This window comes from Phalaenopsis equestris, unplaced genomic scaffold, assembly GCF_001263595.1.
Source record: "Phalaenopsis equestris unplaced genomic scaffold, ASM126359v1 Scaffold207403, whole genome shotgun sequence".
NCBI classification, from domain to species: domain Eukaryota; kingdom Viridiplantae; phylum Streptophyta; class Magnoliopsida; order Asparagales; family Orchidaceae; genus Phalaenopsis; species Phalaenopsis equestris.
The window spans coordinates 239,046-263,323 of record NW_018226737.1 but is presented as its reverse complement, the minus strand read 5'-3'; the positions used below and the strand labels follow the sequence as shown (position 1 = coordinate 263,323).

The 24,278-nt window shown below is 32.9% G+C and overlaps 1 protein-coding gene across 1 annotated transcript in view; it reads left to right on the top strand.

Annotated features, from left to right (window-relative positions):
• The first annotated feature begins 18,708 nt into the window (after positions 1-18,708).
• The window catches only part of LOC110036495 (endonuclease 2-like), a 16,026-nt gene continuing 10,456 nt past the window's right edge, over positions 18,709-24,278 (top strand). Inside the window, exons 1-2 of the mRNA XM_020740954.1 lie at positions 18,709-18,943; positions 19,077-19,248. Of these exons, the coding sequence (XP_020596613.1) occupies positions 18,824-18,943; positions 19,077-19,248 (292 nt within the window). The 5' untranslated portion in view covers positions 18,709-18,823. The remainder of the gene's footprint in view (positions 18,944-19,076; positions 19,249-24,278) is intronic.

Below are 24,278 nucleotides of genomic sequence, written 5' to 3'. Positions count from 1 at the left end.
CATTAACATTATCATCATCACCCTAGCCACCTAGACCTCAGACTTACACAAGCTCGATGATCCATATGTGGCAAAAACAAAAACCCCTAATTGCTCACAAGGATTTAAATACCTTAGAGAAGACTCAAATCCTTGAGCATTGGGTCCATTAATGTAGGATAACTAGTGTAGGGCATTTTCTATTGATTTAGGTGAATTATTGGGTCCCGAGGCATAATTTGGTAGGCCCCTAAAAGTTTTAAGGATGATTTTCTTGAACAAAGAATAATAAGTTCAGTTGTCCTTCAAAATATCCAAAAGATCATAAAAGTGTCAAGGGCATAACCCTAAACAACATTTAAAGTCTTTTGAATGATTTTGAGTTTATTTGTACTTATTATATTGTTCAATTAATCATTTAAAGTTAAATTTAGATTCAGTGGTGATTAATTTATCCCGTGCTGAATGAACCTTAATGTTTTAATTATCCCATGAGCAAATTACTTAAGCATTCACTTGACTTCCAATTTAAGAATTATGTGAGTGGGTGCCCATAATGGCAAGCTTAAATCATTAAGGATCATGTGCTCATGATTAAAGTGGGGTTTTTAGTGTTTTATAGATATACATGGATAATATTGTTTCTCTTTTCAAAACCTCATCAAGCAAACTTAAATCAGTCCTAATTCATTTCTAAGCCATTAAGTCTTCTTTTGTGGAAAAAATTACAATAATCAAAATGTCAGGTTAGATGAATCTAATTCTTATTAAAAAATCATGCTTATCATCAAATCACCAATTAAGAGGCTTCAAATGAGTAAGTTATTATTTTCCTAGCTGAAGCCCACTACCTTAGGATCATCCAATTAGGTTAACTTCCAAGTCACAATAATTTAAGAAAATTATAATTTTACCATTGTAGAGAAGTGAAAAATTAGTTTCTACCTCTTAGCCGTCATATTTTAAACATCTAAAGGAGTTTATTATTATCAATATTACCCATTTACCCTTTGACTTAGCCTAAATTTTAATTAAGGCATCAAAATCCTATAATTACCATTTTACCCTTAGGGCTTTCCATTTCATAAATAATTAAATTCAACTCAAATGACTTTGAAACTTTTTTGGTACCCCCACTCATGATAAAATATCACTGGAGAAATTCTAATTTTCTGATTTTTATTTAGTTTTTATAATTGTTTTTACTCAAAAATTGGGATTTTTAATGTTAATTTGTTTAATTAATCAAAGTGAAGTTTATGTTCTTCAGAAAATTATTAGATGTTTAACTAGGTCAGAGAACCACTTAGGCCAAATTTCATGAATGTTTGGGTTACATTTTAATTATTATAATTATTTGTTTATTTTGGTGGTTAATTAAATAGAAAATTTAATTTAATTTCAAAAATTACTTTTTATACTTTTCTTTAGTCCTTTGAGTTCAAAGAACTCAAAGAAATAAAATTTTCATTTTTTATTTATTCTTTTTATTTATTGTAAATTTTTTAATGAAAAATTAAGGAAAATACATTTTTGGCATTTAAAAATAGTTAACTATTTTACGAAAAATAGGAAAAAATATTCTAAATGATCTCAAGTGATGAGGGAAAATTTTTTATCATTTTGGTATATTTTTATATTCTTGTATTTTTTTTGGGAATTTTTTTAATAGTATTATTTTATGGAGAAAATAGCCCAAAAATGGACTTTTTATTTAAAGTTTAATTTTATTTTTCTTGGATGCCCATGGTCACAAGGAACACTCCAAAAAACTTTTCACAATTTTCCGAGTTATATGTTATTTATTAAAATTATATTAGTGCAAAAACCCCATTTATCTTAAAAATTAAACTTTGATACAAAATATATTTCAAATTGGTTTCAAATTTTTACAGTGACTTAATTTGTTCATTATCTTCACTGTGGATCAAATTTTGTGATTTAATGAATTATACATTTTTTTCTTTAATTTTAATGAGTTATAATGACTTAATTAACTAAGATAATACACCTAATTATTTAAACTCGTTTTATATTTTTCCTAAGGCTCTTTAACCTCAGTTAACATTACCAAAGTGAACTTCACATTATTCTTATTTATATTTTAATTTATATAATTATTTTAATAAAAAATAGGTCACTAGCTTTGAAAATTGGGGATTTTAGAGTTAGGCGTGTTCTTTGACTTTGGAAAAACAAGAGAACACTTCTAATCACGTGGAGAATAAACTTTCTAATTTTTAAGTCATGGTGATTATTATTTAGTTAAATAAAACTAAAACAAGCTGCATAGTAGTTAATTAATTTAAAATAAAATAAATATAAAATAATTTGCATTTTTAATTCATAATTTTATCCTCTATTCACTGAGCATTAGAGTATTTTTATTTTATTTTTATGATTTTCCAACACTAACTTATGATTTTCTTAAAGTTTTTGAATTTATTTAAATAAAAAATTTCTTATTTTTCTACTTGTCCACGCGACACCAACTCATTCATGACAGTTCCAAAACGCCATGTGTCGTGCTCTAATTTGATGCCGCCTTTCTAATCAACAGCCACAAGTCCCGCCTTTACCACTTCATCTTCCCATCCGACTTCATCTGGAGCGCTCATTCAAGACACTGTAAAACAAACGGCATACGTTCATTGTCCTCATCAGACTCAACCCGAGAACCGTCCAGCTTCTAGACCTAAGATCTCATTAGATAATCAACCAAATCGCATGAAGTTTGTTCCTACACCTTCATCTAAGACAAGCAAACCTATCTATATGGTCACATGCATAAGAAATACAAGTCTACTTCACAGTTGATGAGACCAAGCCAAAACTTAAAGATTTTGAGTTATAACTTTGGCCAAGAGGTGAGGCCTCAATTAGGAGGTTGCAGAAGCTTCCTTGGAGTCCCACAAATGTGCTTGAAGCGTCACCCTCCTATGGTATGGGGTCTAGGTATGAGTTCAATTAACAAGTGGTGTAGCCTTGATCTAAGTCTAGTATAGAGGGCACAAAAAGAGGGGGCTTCGATGGGGAACTTCCTCGTTTGGTTTGAGGAAGCTTTGGAGCAATAAATTTCAAGGTTTATGGAGTTTGGTGGAATGACAAAAAATCTCCTGAAGTTTAAGCTTGAAATTATGGTTTGCAGTAGAAGAGATGGCTAGAGTTTGATTGAGATGAGCTTAGGAAGGTCTGGAGAGGCTCTAAGAACAATTTGGCATGGCTTCACTAGGGAATTGGATCCTCCTTTCATTTGACCAAAAATGGTGGGTTTATGACCATGGCCAAAGGGGAAGTTCTAGGCTATGATTGGCTGGTGTTTGGAAGCTCAAGTGGAGGGTTGAATGGTGCAAGTGACCAATGAGGGAGTGCCACATAGGAGAGGTCTAATTTTGGGTTCAAACATTGGGAGATGATCTCATTTTTTAGCTCTCCAGTGACTAGGGTAGTTGGGCATGGCTAAGCAGCTGGCTAACTGAGTCAGGGAGGCTAGAGAAGCTTAATGATTATGGGTTAGGGGCTTGGGAAGGCTTGTGGCAAGTGTCCCTTTGGATTAGTCAATTTTGGGAAGAAATCCTCCAAATCAAGGGACTCTTGGTCCATCGCTCAACTAGGTTGGGCTGAGTGGATCTATGTGGGTTCTTAGGCTCCAAAAGGTGGTTGTGGTGGCCAAGGTTGAGCTAACTCAAGTGCCTTGAGGTGAATTTAGGGTTTGAGTTCAAAATCATGGTTTGAGCTTGTACTTAGGTTTAGGCTTGGCTAGGGTTTTGATTTGGGTTAATTTGAAGTCTAAAATGGATTAGAAAGAGTTTATCAAGAATTTAGATATCAATTGGGTTGAAATTGGGTTGTCATGAAGTTTAATTTGGGGGATTTTAGATTTTGGATCAAAATTGGGGGGTTTGGTTTGAGTTGAGTTCAGGCTAGGTTTAGGTTTGGATAAAGAATACCTCAGGGTTCAAATTGTTCTAGTGGAGTGTCATGAAGAGTTTAGGATCTTAAATTTGGGAAATTGAATAAGTTGAGTTAAATTTGGTAGAATTTAGGGGTAAGGTCAAATTAGGGATTTTGGCTGAAAATTGAAATTAGGGTTTGAAAATTGGTTCAATTGGACTTAAAATTGATGTATATTAGGATTGTACATGTTGATTAATAATTTAGGTTTGAAATTGGGTGAGATTAAAGTTAATTTGGTGGAAATTGAAGTTGATTTGGAGAATTTGGAGATTTGGGGGCAAATTTGGTATTTTGGTAAAAATTGGCCAATTTGGTCATATTTTGTAAATTTAGGGCAATTGGGTAATGTGGGGAAGTTTTAAATGATTTTTGGGATCAAATTGGGTGAAGTTAGGGTTTTGGCAAATTTGGGTATTTTGGTAATTTTGGCAAGTTTTGAGTGAAAATGAGGAAATTGGATGGTTAGGATTGCTTTAGGTGAAGTTTGAAATAAATTTGGAGATTTTGACAAATTTTGGGAATTTTGAGTAAAATGGGGATTTTAGGTGGATTTTGGGTTTAGGGTGGAGAGCATGCAACCCAAAGGAACCCTTCATATGTTGGTCCAAAACATTTTAGCCAAAGGCTAAGGGCTTGGGTCCACCCATATGAGCTTCCAAAAGGAGCAAGAGGGTGAGTCAGAGTTAAGTAATTTCAAGTGTGGGTGTGCAAAAGATCAAGCTCTCTAGTCACCCAAGGCTAATCCTAAGGCCTGACAATCCTATGAGGACTCCCCTTGAGCTCCCTCATGTTGGTTTCAACCTTCTAAGTGGTAGAGGTCAACACCAACATGTGGAATTCCAAGAAGAGTAAAGAAATTTTTTAGAATTTCTAATGGGTCAGAGTTTCATAACTAATCCTCTAGGATAGTCAACAGGAAAGTCCTATGACAATATCCTAGGCTTTTAAGGAAGAAAGACTAGACCTCAACAAATGTGAGGTCAACAGTGAACGACAATGTCTAATGTATGTAATCTTTTCACTGTTGGACAAACATCATGCACATATTTTCCATCAATTTCTCCAATACAATCATAAGTCATTTATGTAAGATATTAGATTTATTACATTTAATCAAATTTTGAAAAAGATGAAAACATAAATCTATCTTAAAATATGACATATAGTGTTGATTTTATGAAATCTATAGTCTTTGGAATGTAGGGTCTTCAGGTCTAATAAATTTTGAAGATAAGCTAACTAGAGCTTTTAAATCAACTAAAAAATTATACACTCTTTATTTCTAATGAGCACTGGAACTAGTTCATGGCTCCTCTCATAAACTCATTTTGTGATAAAATATAGTGGGTTATAACCAAGACCTCTTTTATAATCATCCTAGAATAGCCATAGTTTCTATGATTTATGTGTAATTCTTCTAATAGATCTACAAATACGGTATGTGTCATATGAAACAAATTGTAAAATTTAATTGGATGACACATAACAACTCCCCCAACCCATATTTTGCCATTTTATGTGGATATCATAGAAGGAGTGTAAGCATTAAATAAGTTGTAATACACATTTATTAAGCTTAATGCAGATTTAATTATTCTCTTACGTCGTTCTCTATCCACATTATTCATTGTTGATGTAGCTAAAAAATGTAAAGAACATTGAATTACCAACTATTATATTAAACAAAAAACCACGACAATGAAACGTTCAAAAATATGAAAGATTATAACACTAGTACATAAAAAATAATATGTCATACACCGATATCAACTAAGCATAAAATGTCCAAAAATAACTTACGATTCATACATTCTGATTCACATAAATGTAACAAAAATAATTAACCTTATACTCTAGTCTCATCGACATAAAGAACTCTCCCCTAGTCAGATCTTCTAACTTCATTGAAAACAGTTAAAATGAAATGTCATAAATTTATAGAATTTCTTCTAATAATCTGATAACTTTTTGAATAGAAGTTGCATTTGATCTGTTAGGCTCATTAGTGCAAGATGGAACTAATTACAAAATTTGACTTCTTGACAGTTGGCACAAACTACAAATTAATTGATAATTGATATGGTGATCTAATTGAAATGACATAAAGAAAAGAAAGAACTGAACTTTTAATAACTTCTTACCTTCAATATCTCATCCCACTTTCCTTCTGAAGCATAAATGGTTCACTTTTATGAGATCCCAACTTAAGCCTATTGATCCTCACTTTAACTCTTTCCATATTTTTCATTATTTTTTTTATCCCATGTCTTTTTTTAGCCGCATTCTATGATATTCTCTTCCAATGCTTCTCTTAAATTATGAGCTTGAGTTTTGGTTGGATTTGGACTACAATTTGGGTCAATTAAATGTTTAATCTGGTGTGGGGAGATATCATAAATAATTTGGAATTGAAATTGGAGAAGGTTGAAATCAATTTGGTTGTCATTAGGGCTAATTTGGGGAATTTGGGCCTTCAAGGGCATGGGCAATTTGGAGCTTTTGGTCAAAATGGGTCAATTTAGTCAAATTGGGTTCATGGGAGTGGTTCAAATTGATTTTGGGTACATTTGGGAGGATTTTGAAATTTTTGGGAATTTTTGGGTCATGAGGGGCATTTTGGTAATTTTGGCCAATTTTGGGGTTTTGGTGATTTTTAGTCAATTTGGGTAGTGGATAATGATTTGAGATGATTTTGAAAAGGAATTTGAGAATTTAGGGAAGTTTAAGAATTTTTTGCAAAATATAGGGTTGTAGGGGTATTTTGGTAATTTGGTGGAAGTTTAAGCTAAAGTGGACAAGTAAGTCAAGAAGACATGTCAAACTGATAGGAGCCATATGAGGACTCATTTTGGATGTTCAATATGCTTGTCCTAACTCTCTTAGCCAAAAGGCCAAGGGTTTGGGTCAACCCATATAAGCTTTCCAAAAGGAGTCGGGAGACAAAATCAAGGGGTCCTAGGGTTATGCTTTCTACGACAAGGTAAGAGTCACATTCAATTTCATGGGTGAGAATGTAATCCATGAGATTGAGTGCAAATAAATAGGGAATATACTTTATTGGATGCAGAATTGAAGATTTTAAGGTGACATATTAAGATTCTCAATTTGGTCCAGTTGAATGGAAACTAATGTGAGATTGTTAGCCCTCAGGCGAGGGAGATGTGGGAGCTCTGGACTGAGAGTCGGTATCCTCCCAACTTAAAAACAGAATTAGGGACCAAACTCTGGATTAGTCAATGTTTTTTATGCACTTGACCGAGGATAAAGAATAGAATTACTCCAATTTAGCACAATAATTATATATATAATTTTAAATGATTTTAATTACTTCAATAACCATGCTCATTGTAAAGGGGAAGAATGCTTTCTTAAATTTGAACTCTTCGTCACAAAACTTTGTTTAGTTTTAGTAAATTTAACTTTGAAGTTAAGAAATTAGTTTATTAAACTTAGTTCTTTTTGTTACATTTTTGTTAGAATTTATTAAACCCATTTTAACTTGTCTTTCTTACTTTAATTTTTATAGTTTGAATATTGTGATTTATGTTATTATCATAATAATGTTCATCTTCCAACGTAAGACTTGATAGTAGTAGATTATAATTAGCCTGAAGGATTTCTTACTGTGCTTCTCTATGGGATCGATACAGAAGTTTTTAAGGAAAGCTTTATATTTCTTGATGCGATACGTGCACTTGCATAGAACCCCTAGTGTGTGAACCATTTTATATATTTTATATAATATTTTTATTTTGCACATTAAATACTTAATATAAATGGGTCAAGATGTTGGCCATATTTTTGGAAACTAAATTACTGCATATGTTTGGGATGGGTCAAATTTTTGGCACTGTTACCAGGGATTTAAATTGACATAAAAAACACAAAAAAATAACACATACCAGGGGCGCATCAATAACTCAACTGAGATGGAGAGCACACTACAAAGAGCAACCCCATCGACATAGCAACAAAAAACCACAAAGAACAAAGCTGTCAAAAAATTTTCTCCAAACAAATTTTATGATAAAATAAAGGCCAATATAGAATAAACAAATGTCAGTTTTTCAATATAATAATTTCATTAAACAAATTCATAGAAAAATGAATCAAAAGAAATTCGGTGTATGTGCAAACCACAAACCATATAGAATAAAGACATTGAGATAGAACCAGATATCACAGAGAAAAAGCCTTTAAAGTTAAAGGATAAGGTAGTAGTAGAGGATGAAGGAAAGCAAAGGAATAAAATGAAAGAAATCACTCGTCATTAGTACTCAAGGACAAAGGAAAGTAACGGATGTAAAAACTCTAGGTAACAAACTGAAGGAGGATTACTCAACTAGATACGTGCTGCGTGGCAGTCATGTAATATCTAAAGAACAAATATGCAAAACATGGATCACGGATGATGTCACAAAACATCAGGTGGATCTAAATAAATGCACCACACTGCAGAAACCAAACACACCAAAGTGTATTTTACGAGACATGCCACAAAAAATAAGTTGTCCCAAAAGAATTTTTGATGTTTTTAATTATCTTATTCTTTTCACACTAGGCCTCTGAAAATATAAAAGGGTGGGTTGAGAAATTCTTATTAGAATGCTTAGATGGATAAATTCAAGTAAGAACCCCCAATAAACACATGAATGACTAAATTAAAATCAAATTAATATGAACAATCCAACCCAAATCATATATTCTTGAGATACAAAATTAATCAATATTTGAATTAATGCCAAATACTTCAAAGGCCTTTAAGTTTCTATTGGATTACATCACAACTCAAAAATAAAAGAGACCAAAGTTTAGTATATGTATCATATCAGAGATGATATCAACCAAAGTAGTGAACTACAAAAGAAATCGACATAGAAGAGTTAGAAAAATCTCAAATTCCAACCAAGTAGCAACCACAACTTGAATATCAAAGATGTATAATAACTCAATAACTAAGAAAAAAATATAGAATAAAAAAAATGCTAAAAAGGCATACAACTAAAAAACCAAATTTTGCTTAGCTCCTTAATGTAAGCAGGAATATCAGCTTTAAATTTTCACTTACTAATTCTCAATTTAACATTCCAATTAATTTCCTCCACCAGCATCTCTAAAAAGTTAGAAGTATTCCTAAAATTGATAAATTAAGTGATTCATTTCCCTCCAGATAAAATGAGTCAAAATTTTAACATCAAGTAGAAAACCTTTTTGTTGATACTAGAAGAAAGAGTATTAGCAAATGCAAGAGTTTGTAGCGTATTCACTCTTTAACATAAAGAAGTTTCCTTGAGGTATGCATTTCTTAATAGAGCCTGGGAATTGTTGTTCACCATAATCCCTTTAAGAGTTAAAGGTGTTGAAATGAGTATGCTTTATATTCATGATATTAGAGAAATGAGAGAAATAATCACCATAGGTACTCAACTATACAAAGTAGAGTTAAAGGTGTTGAAATGATTATGCATAATATCCATGAGATTAGAGAAATTATCCATCACAATTGAAAATATGTATGGGGGTAGGGGACATCCTGGTTTAAGACTTGACAAAATATTAGAAAACATTTCATTTCACTGTTAATGATAACATAAAAGTGAACTATTGAAGTGCAAGCTTTAATCCATTAAATGAATTTAGTAGAAAAACTGGTACTAGTCTTTCTAACATAGATAAAATTAAGATTATCATTATAAAATATTTTCTTAGTGTCAATTTGGCACAAAAACCTTTGTTCAAAGAAACAGAATAAAAGCCAAAAAGAAGTTCATTCACCAGCATCATGCTATCAGCTATGACATACTGAGAAAGAAAAATTGATTGGGCTGGATTAATGATGTTAGGAAGCAGAATTTTCAGCCTATCAGCTACTAGCTTTGACATAAACTTCTAAATAGTCTTACACGGTGATATAGGTCCAAAATTATCAAAAGACATAGCTTGGTTATTTTTGGTACTGGAAGTAATGGTCATATGACAAATTTAATTAGGAAGCTTGGAAGTATGAACAATTTACTTAACAAAAGCATTGCAATCATTCCCATTAAAATTCTAGGCGTCTTCAAAGAACTTGACAGTGAAACCATCCAACTTAGCTATCATGATTGATCTACTTGAGGAAAAGCTTGATTAATATCAGAATTAGAGAAATTATAAATAAGATCAGCACATTCATCATAACCCAAATTTCATCCCATAGGAAATGAACAAACAAAGTGAGTATAGTCTAAAATAAGACAGTTAAGAAGCTCAAGAAAATGATTAATAGCTAGCCAACTATTCATATTGAGAATTAAAACATGTATCTTTAAGATCAATTTCTTCAATGAAATTTTTTGCATACAGAAGTATTATTTTTTTAATAAAGATAGTTGACATCATTTTCACCTTTCATAAGTCAAAAATATAGAAAAATTATTCCATACAGACAATCTATGCAGAGATGTGCAGAGATGCATACGGTGTTTGCATACGGTGTTTGATCTCCACCGTCCATCACAACAAAGATGTATGACGGTAGGTCTTATTTTGAAATTTTTTTTAAAAAAAAAAATTTACCCTAATGGACAGTAGAGATGGAACATGTACTCAGAATGCCTCGTTAAGTTGACTTTGAATTGCACACCAGGAACCTGAAGCATTTTTCTTAATAAAAAAAGTCTTTGGCATAAAATGAACTGAGATAAGAACGAGAAATATGCGGAACAGTTTGCTCAACCTCATTCGATAATTGAAGCAACGTGAAGCACACAATGCCGAGCGGCAATGAATCCAACGATTGATCACTTCTTGACTTCCATCGACACTTTGGCAACCGTCGCTGCTCTCCTAATCTTCAATTTTCACGCTTCACACATGACGCTCCACGCAGGCAGAAGTTCAGTGAGATCCAAGATCCAACCACTACAGCATTATTATCTGTACTTTTAATCAACGAAGTAAATAGACCATAATGCCCCCCAAACAAATCAAGAATCACATAATTAAACAATTTTCTTAAAATGAATTAATATAATCCATTCTACAAACAAAAGAATGTCATTTTGGGTGGTGATAACAATTCGAGTCCGAGCACATCAACCGAAATTTGAAATACAAAACAACTTCGGCTTTATTTAATCAAATTCATGTCGAATTACATATATATAATTTAATCAATTATGATTTTTGATACCATTTTAAAATTTCAAATCGAATCGTTGAAATATTCATAATGATAAATATTCATAATGATTTTTTTTTTTTTGAAATATTCGCCACGTCTCCCAAATTCCTTTTAAAATAAATTTATAATCGAAAGAGTTGTTTAATGAAAAGAATATAATGATAGAAAGAATCCTAAATAAATTAAAATTAACTTTAATCAATTAATCATAAGTATATTTAAAATTTTCATGATATCGTTTAAGAAATTTGCATTAATTAATCATAATTTCTCGTTCTTATCTCAGTTCATTTGCATTAATTAAACATTTTGGGGCAATTTTCAATTTTGGTGATTTTTATAATTTTTTATTTTTTTAATTATTTAAAATTTCATATATATCTTAAAAATTAAATATTTATTTTATTCTTTATTTTATTTTTTTTAAGCTTCCGGGGGTCACAAGGGACTCCCAAAAACCTTAAAAATTTGATATATCTCTATCATTTGACTCGGCTGCTACACGACCCGCGCTTTATGTTTCATCCATCCATTCAACGCAATCTGATCCATCTGTCTTATGCACGCGCTATCGGACAGCTTCTGGTCATAGTCCCCAATGGCCCTAAACCGTAAATCGTTCGTTTTCTAAACTTAATTTCTCTCTCGATTCTCAACCAAATCACATGGGGTTTGTTTCTAAAGCTTCATATGCTCAAGAAGAACTTATCTATACGATTAATCAATTATGAAATACATGTTTGCTTCACAAATGACCAAACCGAGCTCAGTTTAAGGAAAAATAGTCCATACCTTAGTCCAGGAGATGTAGCCTCAATTGGATTTGTTCCTGACCTCATTGTGAGCTGGCGAACCTCCTCCAAGTGTCAATTTGAATTGAGACTGAGTACAAGTAAGAATTCGACCAGAGAGTGATTCGGGCTTGGTCTAGGGCTAGGTTAGAGTGCTCAAAATGATGGGGCTTTGGTTGGGGAAGTATTCTTTGGCTCTGGTGAAGCTTATGGGATAGTCAATTAGAGTTTGGATGTACTTGGTGGTATCGCCATGAAAAACCTTGAATTTAAGTGGTGAAATTATGGCTTTACATTGGAGATGAGGGGCTAAAAATGGTTGGGATTGGCTACTTAGGATTGCAAAGAGGTCTGGTGAGAGTTTGATAGAGTTTTGTTAAGGTTATAATCATTAACCCCCTTTAGTAGTGGAGGTTGTTCTATTTACAAAGGAGGCCATGGCTGCCATCAGGGCATGCCGTGGCGACAGGGGAGCCGCTTAAGTGGAGGGAAGGAGGGCTTCAGTGGCCAATTGCCATGGGACATCTCATGGGGTTCAATTTTGGGGTTTAAGTCATTTGGGCCCTCTCGGGCATGGGGTTTTCCGGCAACTGAGGTGGTTGAACAGCCAGGGTCGAGTCACCCTCTGGCTCAGGTGAGCCAGGGAGGTTGAGTGGTGGAGTCAATTTGGGTTTAAAATGGTTTCATAGTGAAAATCCAATGGAGATTTGAGGTTTTGACAATTTATGCTTGCTTGGGTTTAACCCATTGGTCACTTGGCTAAAACTGGCCCCAAAGTGGTTAAAGTTGATCTTAAGACCCTTGAGCAGGTTTTAGTGAAGTCAAAAGATTGGCTTGGGTATGAGAGAGTGAGTTTGAATTTGCATGAGAAGGGTAAGTTCAAATGGAGGAGGGAGAGGGAAGTGTCACTTCTCTGCCAAATTTGGCAAAGTTGACCTTGGGATGGCCGTGGAAGGATCCATTAGACATCATATGATGTGTATGAGGTCATGGGAAGCTTTCATGCAAATGAAAATTTTAATTTTCATGAATTTTAGAAAAATCATGCCATGATGCCTAATTTGGATAAGAGACATGTATGTATGAGGAAATTTGGTATGATGCCATGATGAAATGGTTTTGCATGTCATAACATGATGAAGGAAGGATTTATGTCATGTGGGCTCAATTTGGGCTTTTAAAATTAATCGTATGGGCTTTTGGAAAATTTTTATGAAAATGGGTTTTTTTTAAGCATGCACATGATGATTTTAATTTTTAAATTGATCATAGGACATTGAAATGGATTTGGATTTGGTTGAAATTGAGTTCATACATGATGAGGTTTAATGTGAATTTAAAATTTGGAGAATTGAATTGGTCATGAAGTTCAATTTGGGGGATTTTAGATTTTGGATCAATTTGAGGTAATTTACTTGAATTTGGATTTGGAGTTTGGAATTGGGCTTGAATTTTGTTTTAATTAGGTTATACATGATAAATTTGAGTTTAGAATTAAAATTGATGATAAATTTGAGTTTAGAATTACATGATAAATTTGAGTTTAGAATTAAAATTGGGGAAGATTGGAGTCAAATTGGTGGAAATTGGGGGTGATTTGGGCTTTAAAGTGAAAAATTGGGATTTTGGTCAAAAGGGTTCAATTTGGTCAAATTAGACCCAATGTATGGTCAAGAATTGTTTTTAGGGGTGTTTAAAATGATTTTGGATATTTTGCAAAATTTTGGGCCACTAAGGGCATTTTGGTAATTTTGACAAATTTGAGGGTAATTTGGTAAATATGAAAAATTTGAAGTGTTTTGAGTAATTTGGATGGTATGAAATGGTTTGAAATGATTTTTGAATAACATTGAGGGATTTGGGTCAACCTTGAATTTTAGGGTTCCAGAGGCAATTTGGTAATTTTGGGAAAATTTAGGGCTAAAAGGCCAAAATTTGAAATTTGGGTAGGGTTAAGTTTTGATGGAAATGATCAGGAACCACCCACATGAGTCTCCAAAATGGCAAGGTGACCAAACTATACATGTGTAGGTTAGGGTTCAAGGTTGCAAGTTGAAGTGTGAAGTGCAAGTGTGTGTGTACTAGATCAAGCCACATCACCCAGGGTTAACCCTAAGGTCAAACTGTTCTATGGGGAAAGTCTAAGAAAAGCAAAGAAGCATTTGGAATTTCTAATGGTGAGGGCTCCATCACATCACTAGTCTTTTCGGATATTCAACAAGAAAGTTTTATGGCTAGATCCTAGGCTCCTAAGGAAAAAAGACTAGACCTCAGCACAAAGTGAGATCAATAATTAGTAACAGATTTTGAGAGATATCTGAAAGGAATTGTAAGAAGTTTGTGTGGATCAACAGGAGACATTGTTGGAGGGATTTTCTTCTTTCTTTCAGAGGAAAAAGCTAAGTATTTTTTTATTCATTATCATTAATTGTTATAGAAACTTTTTTAGTGAATTTGCTTTGATTTAAACGAAGTTTTTTGTTGTGTTTTTTTTCCATACTTAGTGAGTAGTTTTCCTTACTCTTTATCCTTATGATGAGATTAAATCATTTGTGGGATTAGATTGGTTTGAAGATTTCTTTTATTTCAAAATTGTGATAGTATTTTCATCGGTTCTTAATTTACTTTGCAAACTGGTCACTTGTAATGTTAAAACTTTTTGTGAAACATAATGATTCGCGAGGACCATAATTTCATCAAGTAGTGTGTACCACACTAACCTTACTGGGAGGGCAACTAAAATCTAAGGAGAATGCAAAAATATAGGGAGCTAAGTTTGGCGCTAAAATTGGTGATTCTAGAGTGATAGACTAGAACCAGTAATTTGATCCAGAAGTTGGGAAACTAAGACTAAATGTTAGCCTCCAGGCCGAGGGATAGTAGGAAATCTAGAGTGAGAGCTAGTATCTTCCCAGCTTAACCAAGGATTTAGGAACTTAACTATGGATTAACCAATGTTCTTTATGTACTTGTAAGATGGTAAATAATAGGTATGCTCCTATTTGTCACAATATATCATTTAAACTTTTAAACATTTTGATTCCTACACTGATTATGATCTCATTGCATGGAGAAAGGGATTTTTATTATATAAGGACTTTCCAAAATTTAACCATTCTCTTTAGATTAGATTTTTATCACTCCAAAGAACTCAATAATATGACAGTCTACCATAGTCATTGCTTTAATGACAAGAAATAACTCATATTATTCAACTGGTTAATAATCTGAGGATACCAATGCACCCGAAATAATAGATAGCAAAAGCATGTTGACCTATAGTATTATTCTCAAAATTTATGTCAATACGCTCAATAATCCTCCTATTTGAGGTATCTTAGGATTAAGGCTTCACTTCTATCAAAAAATCTCTTAAACCTATCCTACCTCTAGCCTAGGATCAATCCAATATAAATCAAATTAAGTCCAAACTTCGACTTGAATCAATTTAGACTAACTTCAAAATTAATCCAATTTTGAACCATTTTCAAATCAAGTCCAATTCAACCTTAAACCAATTCCAATCAACTTCAAACCAATTCAACTCAATTCAAACCAGTTAATAAGCTCAATATTGGATTCTCAGTTTTCAATCCTCACTTCTTTGGCCCAAACCCAAGGTTCCACAAATCTAAAATTCACATTAAAATCCCAAATATACAATTAATTAAACTTAATTGTCTTTAATCAAAACCAAACAAATTTTAATCAACTTTGATTGATCATCCACCAACTAAAATCTAAATAAAGTTTAATAAGTTAAACCAACACTAATAAGCCCAAGGAAATCATAATTAATCACGCCTTTAAGAAATCAAATTTAACAGATTTTTAACAAATCTTCTAAGTGAATTTAATAAAAGTTCTTAGGCAAAAAATCTTAAGAAAATATGAACAATCCTTAATAAGCTTTGATAAAACTTAAATGGATTTTGATAAACAAACCCTAATAAAACTTTATTAACTTAAGTCAAGTTTAATAAATATCATTGAGTGAACCTTAATGAACCTTGATAAATTTTAATCGACTTTAATCCATCCTAAAGCTTTAACAAACTTAATCAGATCCAAATATCTAGCTTAATGAACCTTAAAAGAACTTTGATAATCTCTAAATTAAAATTTAAAATTAATAACCAATAATGAATAGGTTAAAAGAATATTCAAAACAATTCATTTATATAAGTGATAGCAAATCAACTAAAATAATCCTTAAAATGAAATCAAAACATAGCAAAGTCAAACCTTAAATTTAGGTGAAGCTCGCCAAAAACCTCAACTCCACTCACACCATTCCAACTTTAAATCCATCAATATGTGTCTCAATTTCAATCATTGTACAAACATTTTTCGATCAATTTAGTCTGATATAAGCTAACACATTAATTGAGAGTGTTCTCAGAAGTCACAACTTCTGAGATGCAATTAACTATGAGAAAATTCATGCATAAGAAAATTCGACCCATAATAAGATAACCTTATCTTACCTTCGTAAGTTTAGGGAAAAACCATGGCTTGGTAGATCTATAAGTTAAGGAGGCCTTCCTCATCCAGGGGATCAGTCCCATGGTGGTATAATATTTTTCAAATGTCGTGTCTAACCACTTAGAAATAAATCTTCTTGAATACCTATGATGGATATGACAATAAAAATTTCCCACAAGCTTATTTTTTAAAGAAAATCTATATGATCTTCTTTAATTGTACAACAAATAATTTTCAAAATATTTATGGAATGTATCATAAATACCCAATGAATTTTATTCAATTTTATTCAAATTTAAGACTTTTGTCCTAATTTTTTGTAGAGATTCTTCTATAAAGGAAGATGCATTTTAGATCCACTTGTGGTGTCATCATTTCTAGGCATCTTTCTTATTGGTGCTTCTATTATAATATTTTCTTTTCAAATAATTTTGAATGTCTGCTGCAAATGGGGATTCAGGTAGGAGGAGATGCAGTAGGGAGCAGTTGGTAGTTTGGGGGGTTGCTACGATACAAGTTATGGACATTTCTGAAGTTAATCAGACAAATTTTCAATGCTAATCAAGTTAAGGCTTAGATGGGTGTCGAAAAAATGTTGGCGTTAGATAGGCATCGCTAATTCGACTTTTGCAATAGATTTTTATTTAAGGTTATTTACGGCAAAATTAGTGTCTCATGATTCTGTCGTTGTGCATTTTCATCGAGAAAAAGGCAAATGCTAACTTAACGTCATCTTAGGGTCGACCACGATGGGCGCTAATTTGCACCAACACTAGTGGATGCTAATTTGTGTCCACCATTGTAGAAGTTAACTAATGTCTGCTTTTTTCCAAACGTACATTAACACATAATGTCAAATTAATGATGACATGCATCAAAGTGATTATTATAGTTCTTGTGTCAGAATATATCATACTAATTCAACTCAAAATTATAAGAAAAAAAAAAGGAACATAACGATTAGATTTTCACAAACTTGCATAAAACAAATAAAAACAACATAATAGAACATTTTATATATCATCACAACTGAGAAAAGAAATCACTAACATATCTAAATAATGATAACAAATTTAATTTAATATAAACAGTTCAAAATGTTCAAAGTTCACAACTAAAAAATTGAATGTTTAGTTTAACAAAAATAAAAAAAAAACATATAATCAGGCCCTATGGAAGGGAACAACAACAAATATATAATAAAAATCCTAATCTTGCTTCTCATCCTTCTCTTGCTCATTCCAGCACTCATATGTTGCTCGCCCCGACGATCAAAACTCTACGCCAGACATGTTTGACTATCCAGAACCATCTGCCAGCATTCATGCACCTCTCGGAGCTCTTCAATCATCATCATCACCAGCTAGTACGCTCTTCATGTTGAGTCTGTAATGAGTTAAGGCCACTCATAGCTGCACAAGAGCGCTCGGCCTCAAATGATCTCTTTTGCGCATAGGTCGTACGCCCTCTCTCCTTTTTGTCCGGCCGTGACAGCTCAAAATTGGATTGAGCAGCGGTAGTTTGGCTATCGAAGCTTGGAGGCGTAGATAATGATTTCTCATCTTGGACAAAGGTTAATGAGCGGTGAAAACGAGCTTGAAATATTGGAAACCGAGCTAGCAGACGGAGGAGCGTTGGAGGGGAGGAATTTGCGACTGGAAAGAGAAAAGGAGAAAGTGTCGGTTGTAGTTCGAGATGGGGGGTTTATAGGGCATTAGTGTCGGAATAGTCTCGACTGACTCAGAAATTAATCCGACGCTACAACATCGACTCAACTTCAATAGCTAGACAGAATAATTCGTCCACGTTGTTATTTACATTTCCAGAGATCCCGAGCGACGCTTAACAAATGCAAATCAGATGCTAATTTTATGCCGAAAGTATCTCCGTCCCTAATTTAGATGCTAACCTAGCATTTTTCTGTAGCGAATACTGTCGTAAGCACAAGGAGATGTTGTTCCTGTTACAGTCAAGAGAGAATCCGGTGAGGGGTGTTTCACTTGCTTGGAAAGGAGCCTGTATAAAGTTCTGCGGGACAAAATGAGAAGATGTGGAGAGCTGCTGCTGCGGACGAAGAGGTTTCATGTGAGAATAAGAGGCGTTTCAGATGGGAGAGGGGAGTCACAGGAATGCGGCTTACAAAGAAGAGCTTGCGTGCGTGAGTTTTGCGAAGGAATGCATGGGCTTTGCTGATGAAGGGGATGAGGAGTAACGGGGCTTAACGGAGCGAACGGACAGACATTACAAATTGGTTTCAAAAGTATTTGGTGGTAGAACAGTAAATATTAATTAAGTTTAGGTGTTTTCGTGGTATGTAAGTAAATCCCCCTATTAAATTTTCGCCGTAGCGATAAAACAAAATAAAACAGAAAGTCAGGCTTACCCTTCACAAATGTGTTCATTTTAGCAAAAGAGTTGGGGGAGGAAGGAGAAGGCCAACCAATCCATGGGGCTTCTCTCGTTCCGTCTCCTTATCATCTTTTTCCTCTCAGTTATAATTGCAAGAGCTCCATTGGGAGACGCATGGGGGAAAGAAGGGCACATCATGGCCTGCAAAATAGCAGAGGTAGCAGAATCTAAAAACCTCGCCCCTTTACTTCAATAATCTCACTTTGTTTTCCCTTTTTCTTAAGATAATGTTAATTGTTGTTTATGAATCTCACTGTGGATTCGGAAATTGGGTGCGTGGTTGAATTAAGCCGTATTTGACGGAGAAGACGCTGAAGGCGGTGGAGGATCTCTTGCCGGAGGTGGCCGCCGGCGAACTTTCGACGATGTGCCCGTGGGCTGACCAGGTTCGGTTCCGGTATCGCTGGGCTAGCCCTCTTCACTATATCAACACTCCTGAAGTATGCAACTACAAGTATTCAAGTATGTTTTTTTTACTCTCTTTCTGGACATTTGCAATATTTGTTGGAAAATTATTCATCACTTGGAAAGGATCCGATTTCGAGTCGCTTAAAATCAGTCTGAAAAATTTTCCTTTCAAATTTTTGGTTCATAACTCGGCTCAATTTTTTTTGATTTGATTTCGATTCAAGCTAAATTCGAATCAATTTTCAAGCTATTAATAATCTTCAAACTGAATTCACTAAATTCACACTTCTAATATCATCAGGGCTGTTACTAATTCAATTTTGAGCCGAGCTAAGGTCGGATAGAAATTGGCTCAGAAAAAATTTGTTCCATATTTTTTTTGGTTATAGCTCAGCTCGCTTATTTCAATGTGAATGAAAGTTCAAATTAATTTTTGATCGATTAAGAATGTTGGAGCTGAATTCACAGCCCAATTAAACTATTAATCAGTTTTAAAAATATTTTTTTATCTAAAATTTAGAAAATTATGTTTTGCGACATAGCTATTTTTTTTAAAAGTTTATTCTCAATTTAAAAAAGTAAAGTTCAATTTTTTTTTTTTTTTTTTTGCTCACAATTTCTCAAAAAATATACGGTTAAAATTTAGGCAGTGACATGGTTTATCATGGAATCATACTTTTTTTTTAATAAAACCTTTCCCTTCTAGCTTTTAATTTCAAGTATTTTTAAGTGGAAAAAGCTCTATTATTTACATAAATAATTCTCCAAAATTTTAATTAAAAAGGTCTAAGCTACAATTTTTAATATTTGATTATTAATTAATATTTATCAAACTTCTTAAAACTAAAATTGAAGAGTGTGACAATTTTATTTTCCATAGAAATCCAAGGGAAATTTACATACCTAGCACACAATTCTCACGCATTTACATATCTCGCACTTATACTTTAATTGTTTCTAAATCAACTTTGGCGTGAAGCTGAAAATATGCGTGGTCCAATTTTATCCATGGAGTCGAATACATTACAAATTTGTCCATGAGTCACCACCATGAAATATAGTGCAAATAAGGAGAGAAGGAGAGGGGGTGGTAGAGAGAGAATGAACATTAATTAATGATGCCTTATTCATCTAATTTATATTGGATATAATATAATTATGATATTATATTTTTGCCCCTATTTGGAAAGGGGTCCGTAATAGGGTATTTTTTATATTTTATATGCATGTGCTTGTTGTTCAGTTGCTTTCTAGTTTGGCTGACTAAACTTAGTTGACTTTGGCAAAATGGGATCAGATTGGTTGGATGAGCTTGGTCGGCATAGGTCGATTGGCTGATCTACTATCAATCTTTTTATCCATTGTGATAAGTTATTGGAGTACTAATGGGATGGTTGGAGATACTGTGGAATTGGATTTTCTCTTAGATCGGTTCTACTAAAGGGTTCGCTATCTGATCAGGTTGACTTTCTTATAGTGATTGGTTCATGTGTTCTTTTGTCTCGTTTCTTATTGAATGGTCGGTGCATGGATCACTCAATCATCTTTTTCTCCACCTAGTAGTATCGTTCATGGGCCTCATAATCTCCTAGCTTTAAATTACTATTTTAATTACATTTTATGTTAAAATACGAGGCATTTACATAATATCAGCCATTTTTTATATATTTACCCATCTAAGTCCTAAATTTTGCTTTCTATATTTATACCATCCAAATCATTCATATCACAAAAAAAAAGACCACTATTTATTATTTTGAAAATCTTAATATACTTTTCAATGCATAGGAACGGAATGTAAACATTGAATCTTAGGGGTTTGATATGTAAATACGTAAGAATTGAGTGATTTGTATGTAAATCTTTCTTAAATGAGCCGACGCCAGATAAGTTTGTATTAAAAAATCCATATTTTTTTATTCAGCAAAATAGTAAAAATATAAAAACTTTAAGGCCCATTTCAAAAAGAGCTCTCGATGAAATTTTCTGTATTATTGGGGCTTATAATTAGGGGTGTAAACGAACCGAACACGAACGAACAAAGCTTGTGTTCGTGTTCGGTTCGTTTAAAATTTAGTTTGTTTAAAATAAGCTCGTGTTCGTTTCTTAACGAACGAGCCGAACACGAACCGAACAAGAGCTGTTCACGAACGATGAGCCAATTTGACATCCCTAATTTTAATATATAAAAATAATATTATATATTAATTATATAACTTATATTATATAAATATACCATATCTATATTAGTATATTACTACTATAGTATATTATATTATTATTATTATTATTTTATTATATATTATAATTTATAAAATTTAATGTTTTAAAATATAATAAATTTTTTATATATAATTATTTTATATTATTTTATATTTCAAACAATAACGATTCGAACACGAACGAACGCATCACTGTTCGTGTTTGGTTTGTTTAACTAACCGAACGAGAAAAATTTGTTCGTGTTTGTCTCGTTTACTTATCGAACGAATCGAACACGAACTCTTTGACGAACCGAACACGACCTTGTTCGCGAACAACGAGCTTTTTTTGACAGCCCTACTTATAATACACATAAATACGAACTATATTCCCAAACAAATCTACAATAAAAAATTTCTACTTCCTGCTTTTTGCGTCAAAAGTTGCGTGAAATTATCTTTTTAATCGGTCATCTAAACCCTGTTTCGTATATTTTATTACATCGTTTTAGAGACTAACCGATATAAAAATATGTGAAATTATTTTTCTTCTGATTTGTCTCACCTAAAGTCAACTTCTGCTATTTTATGTATAGGTTTATTTGATAGGATGCCAAGTCCCAACTACACCATCTAACTATTCTATACTTTGTGGAACTGCACTATTAGGGAGCGTAAAGGCATTCATGTGGCCTCCACGACTCTTCTAGGCTGAGATCTAACGACTCTTTAACAAAAATAAAAGCAAGTTGTCATTTTTAAGCATTACTATATCCTCATGTTTTCTTCTTTTAAGATAATTAGCGAAACATTCATAAGCTATAACTCCAAATCTATTAGGAACTCAGCAACAAAAGAAAGGAGAATTCACAAAGACAATTCCAAAGAGCCCGATTAGAAATATATTAAGATGAGTTGTAGCGGATTTATTTTGAATTTAGTTTAGAGTCAAAGCACTTGTTCAAAGGAGAATTGTTTCAAGGATCAAATTTTCAACTCACCACCATTTAAAAGGAGTATTTCAGTTAATGACATCGTATAAGGGCCAGTAGCCAAGAAGAGGAACACAAAAATAACGAAAATGAAAAAGGAAAATTTAGTATAGCAAATAAGAAATGAAAGTGATTTTATTATGTTTATCCCTGGATTATACCAAAATCTTACTTTGAATTGAGGAAAAAGAGAAGAGCATGAAGAAGGGCAGGGAAGTTAGTGGAGGGAGAGCTTAGAAAGAATATAGCGTAATTTCAATTAATAATACAATAATTTTGAGCAATTTTTCATAACCTCAGCTCTTCTTACAACTCTCATTTATAGATGAGGATTGAGATTTGAGTACTATAGATGTTGCCGACAGAGCAACACACATAAAAAGTATAAAACAAGTTCAATCAATTTTTTACTGTAAAATATAAGATGCATCTAACCTTACACTAGGATTAGTACTTGGTTAGCTGTTAGAGAGAAAATTGTTCGTTCTAATCGAAATTGTTGAGTAGCACTTATGCTTGGGTGATCAATCTCACATTGTCTAATGAATTTACTATGAATTTAATGAGTCCTCCATGAACTTGACAACCAAGTCTTCCTTAAAGTCAATTGGCATCTTTGCTTTCATTCTCGCAAGTATGTTTGTTTTGAGCCTGCTTGGATAGTTCTTCTTAAACTCTTTTAACACATCCATTTAGAGAATTGAGTGAACTAAATATTTAAGAAATAAATAGGAAATTGAAGTAAAAATAAAAATGTTTTCGATGTATTATCATTAATTGTGATGTTTGGTATAGGAATTTCTTATATGAGAAGAGACGAAAAGTTTAGAAAATAAAAAAAAACGCCTATGGACCGTGTCACCATTTATTGCAGAGAATAAGTACAAACAAAAGGAGCTTGGTATCTTGGCACAAAATTTTGGAGTGTATGATGCTTGGGACTTGAAGAAATTGATATATAAGAAAATTTGATAGCTCAGGGTCGCAACACAGATATACGGTGTTGTGCAACATCAGAAGATAGAAGGAAATAATATTCAAGCTTGAGATTATGGTGTTCTGGAAGCACATGGTGGAGTGCCTTGGTGCCAGAAGATGCAAAAATGGGCAAAAAATTAGAGAGCTTAAATCCTTGGCACTGGAGATTAGGATTGTGATGCTACATTATGTGAATTTAGAATAGAAAATATAGCGCACAGCACCGCGACATCGCATGAGAGAACAATACAATATGACAACTAGATATATTTAGTTCTAAAGTAATTTCAAAGCTGATTGGGTGTTATTTGTATGGTTTAGAGAGTTATTCATGTTGGGTCAGTGTGCTGCCAGTAAAGGAATTTTAGGAGGGTTGGAAAATTTTGTGAGCGTTAGAGTGTGGACATAGAGCAAGAAATAGTTGTAAAGTGACTATTGCTGAATAAAGAAGGAAGGATAAGAAAGACTACGGAACAAAATTTTCATCAAATCTAATTCTTTATTTTTCAAAATTAATATCTATATAAATTCTTCAGTAATGTTTGATTAGGTTTATGTTCTTAGCAATAAAATTATAAACTAAGCTTGTACAACTCTAGATTTATATGATGTATTTGTGTTGTTTCATGTAAAGTCTTGAATTGAATAATTGAATGCTAAAATCTATTTAGTTTATTTTGGATTTCATTGACTTTGTGTATTGGCTACAAGCATACTTTCAATTTAGTTTGATATAATAATATCGATGAAGTATTAAAAGAACAATTAGATGTAAATTGACATATTGTTTAGCGAGATAGAAATTTACTTAAGAATACACGATCCTTAAAAAAATATACTTAATACAATCGATTTACTAGTTCGTCTATCTATCTATCTATCTATCTATCTATCTATCTATTTATATATATAT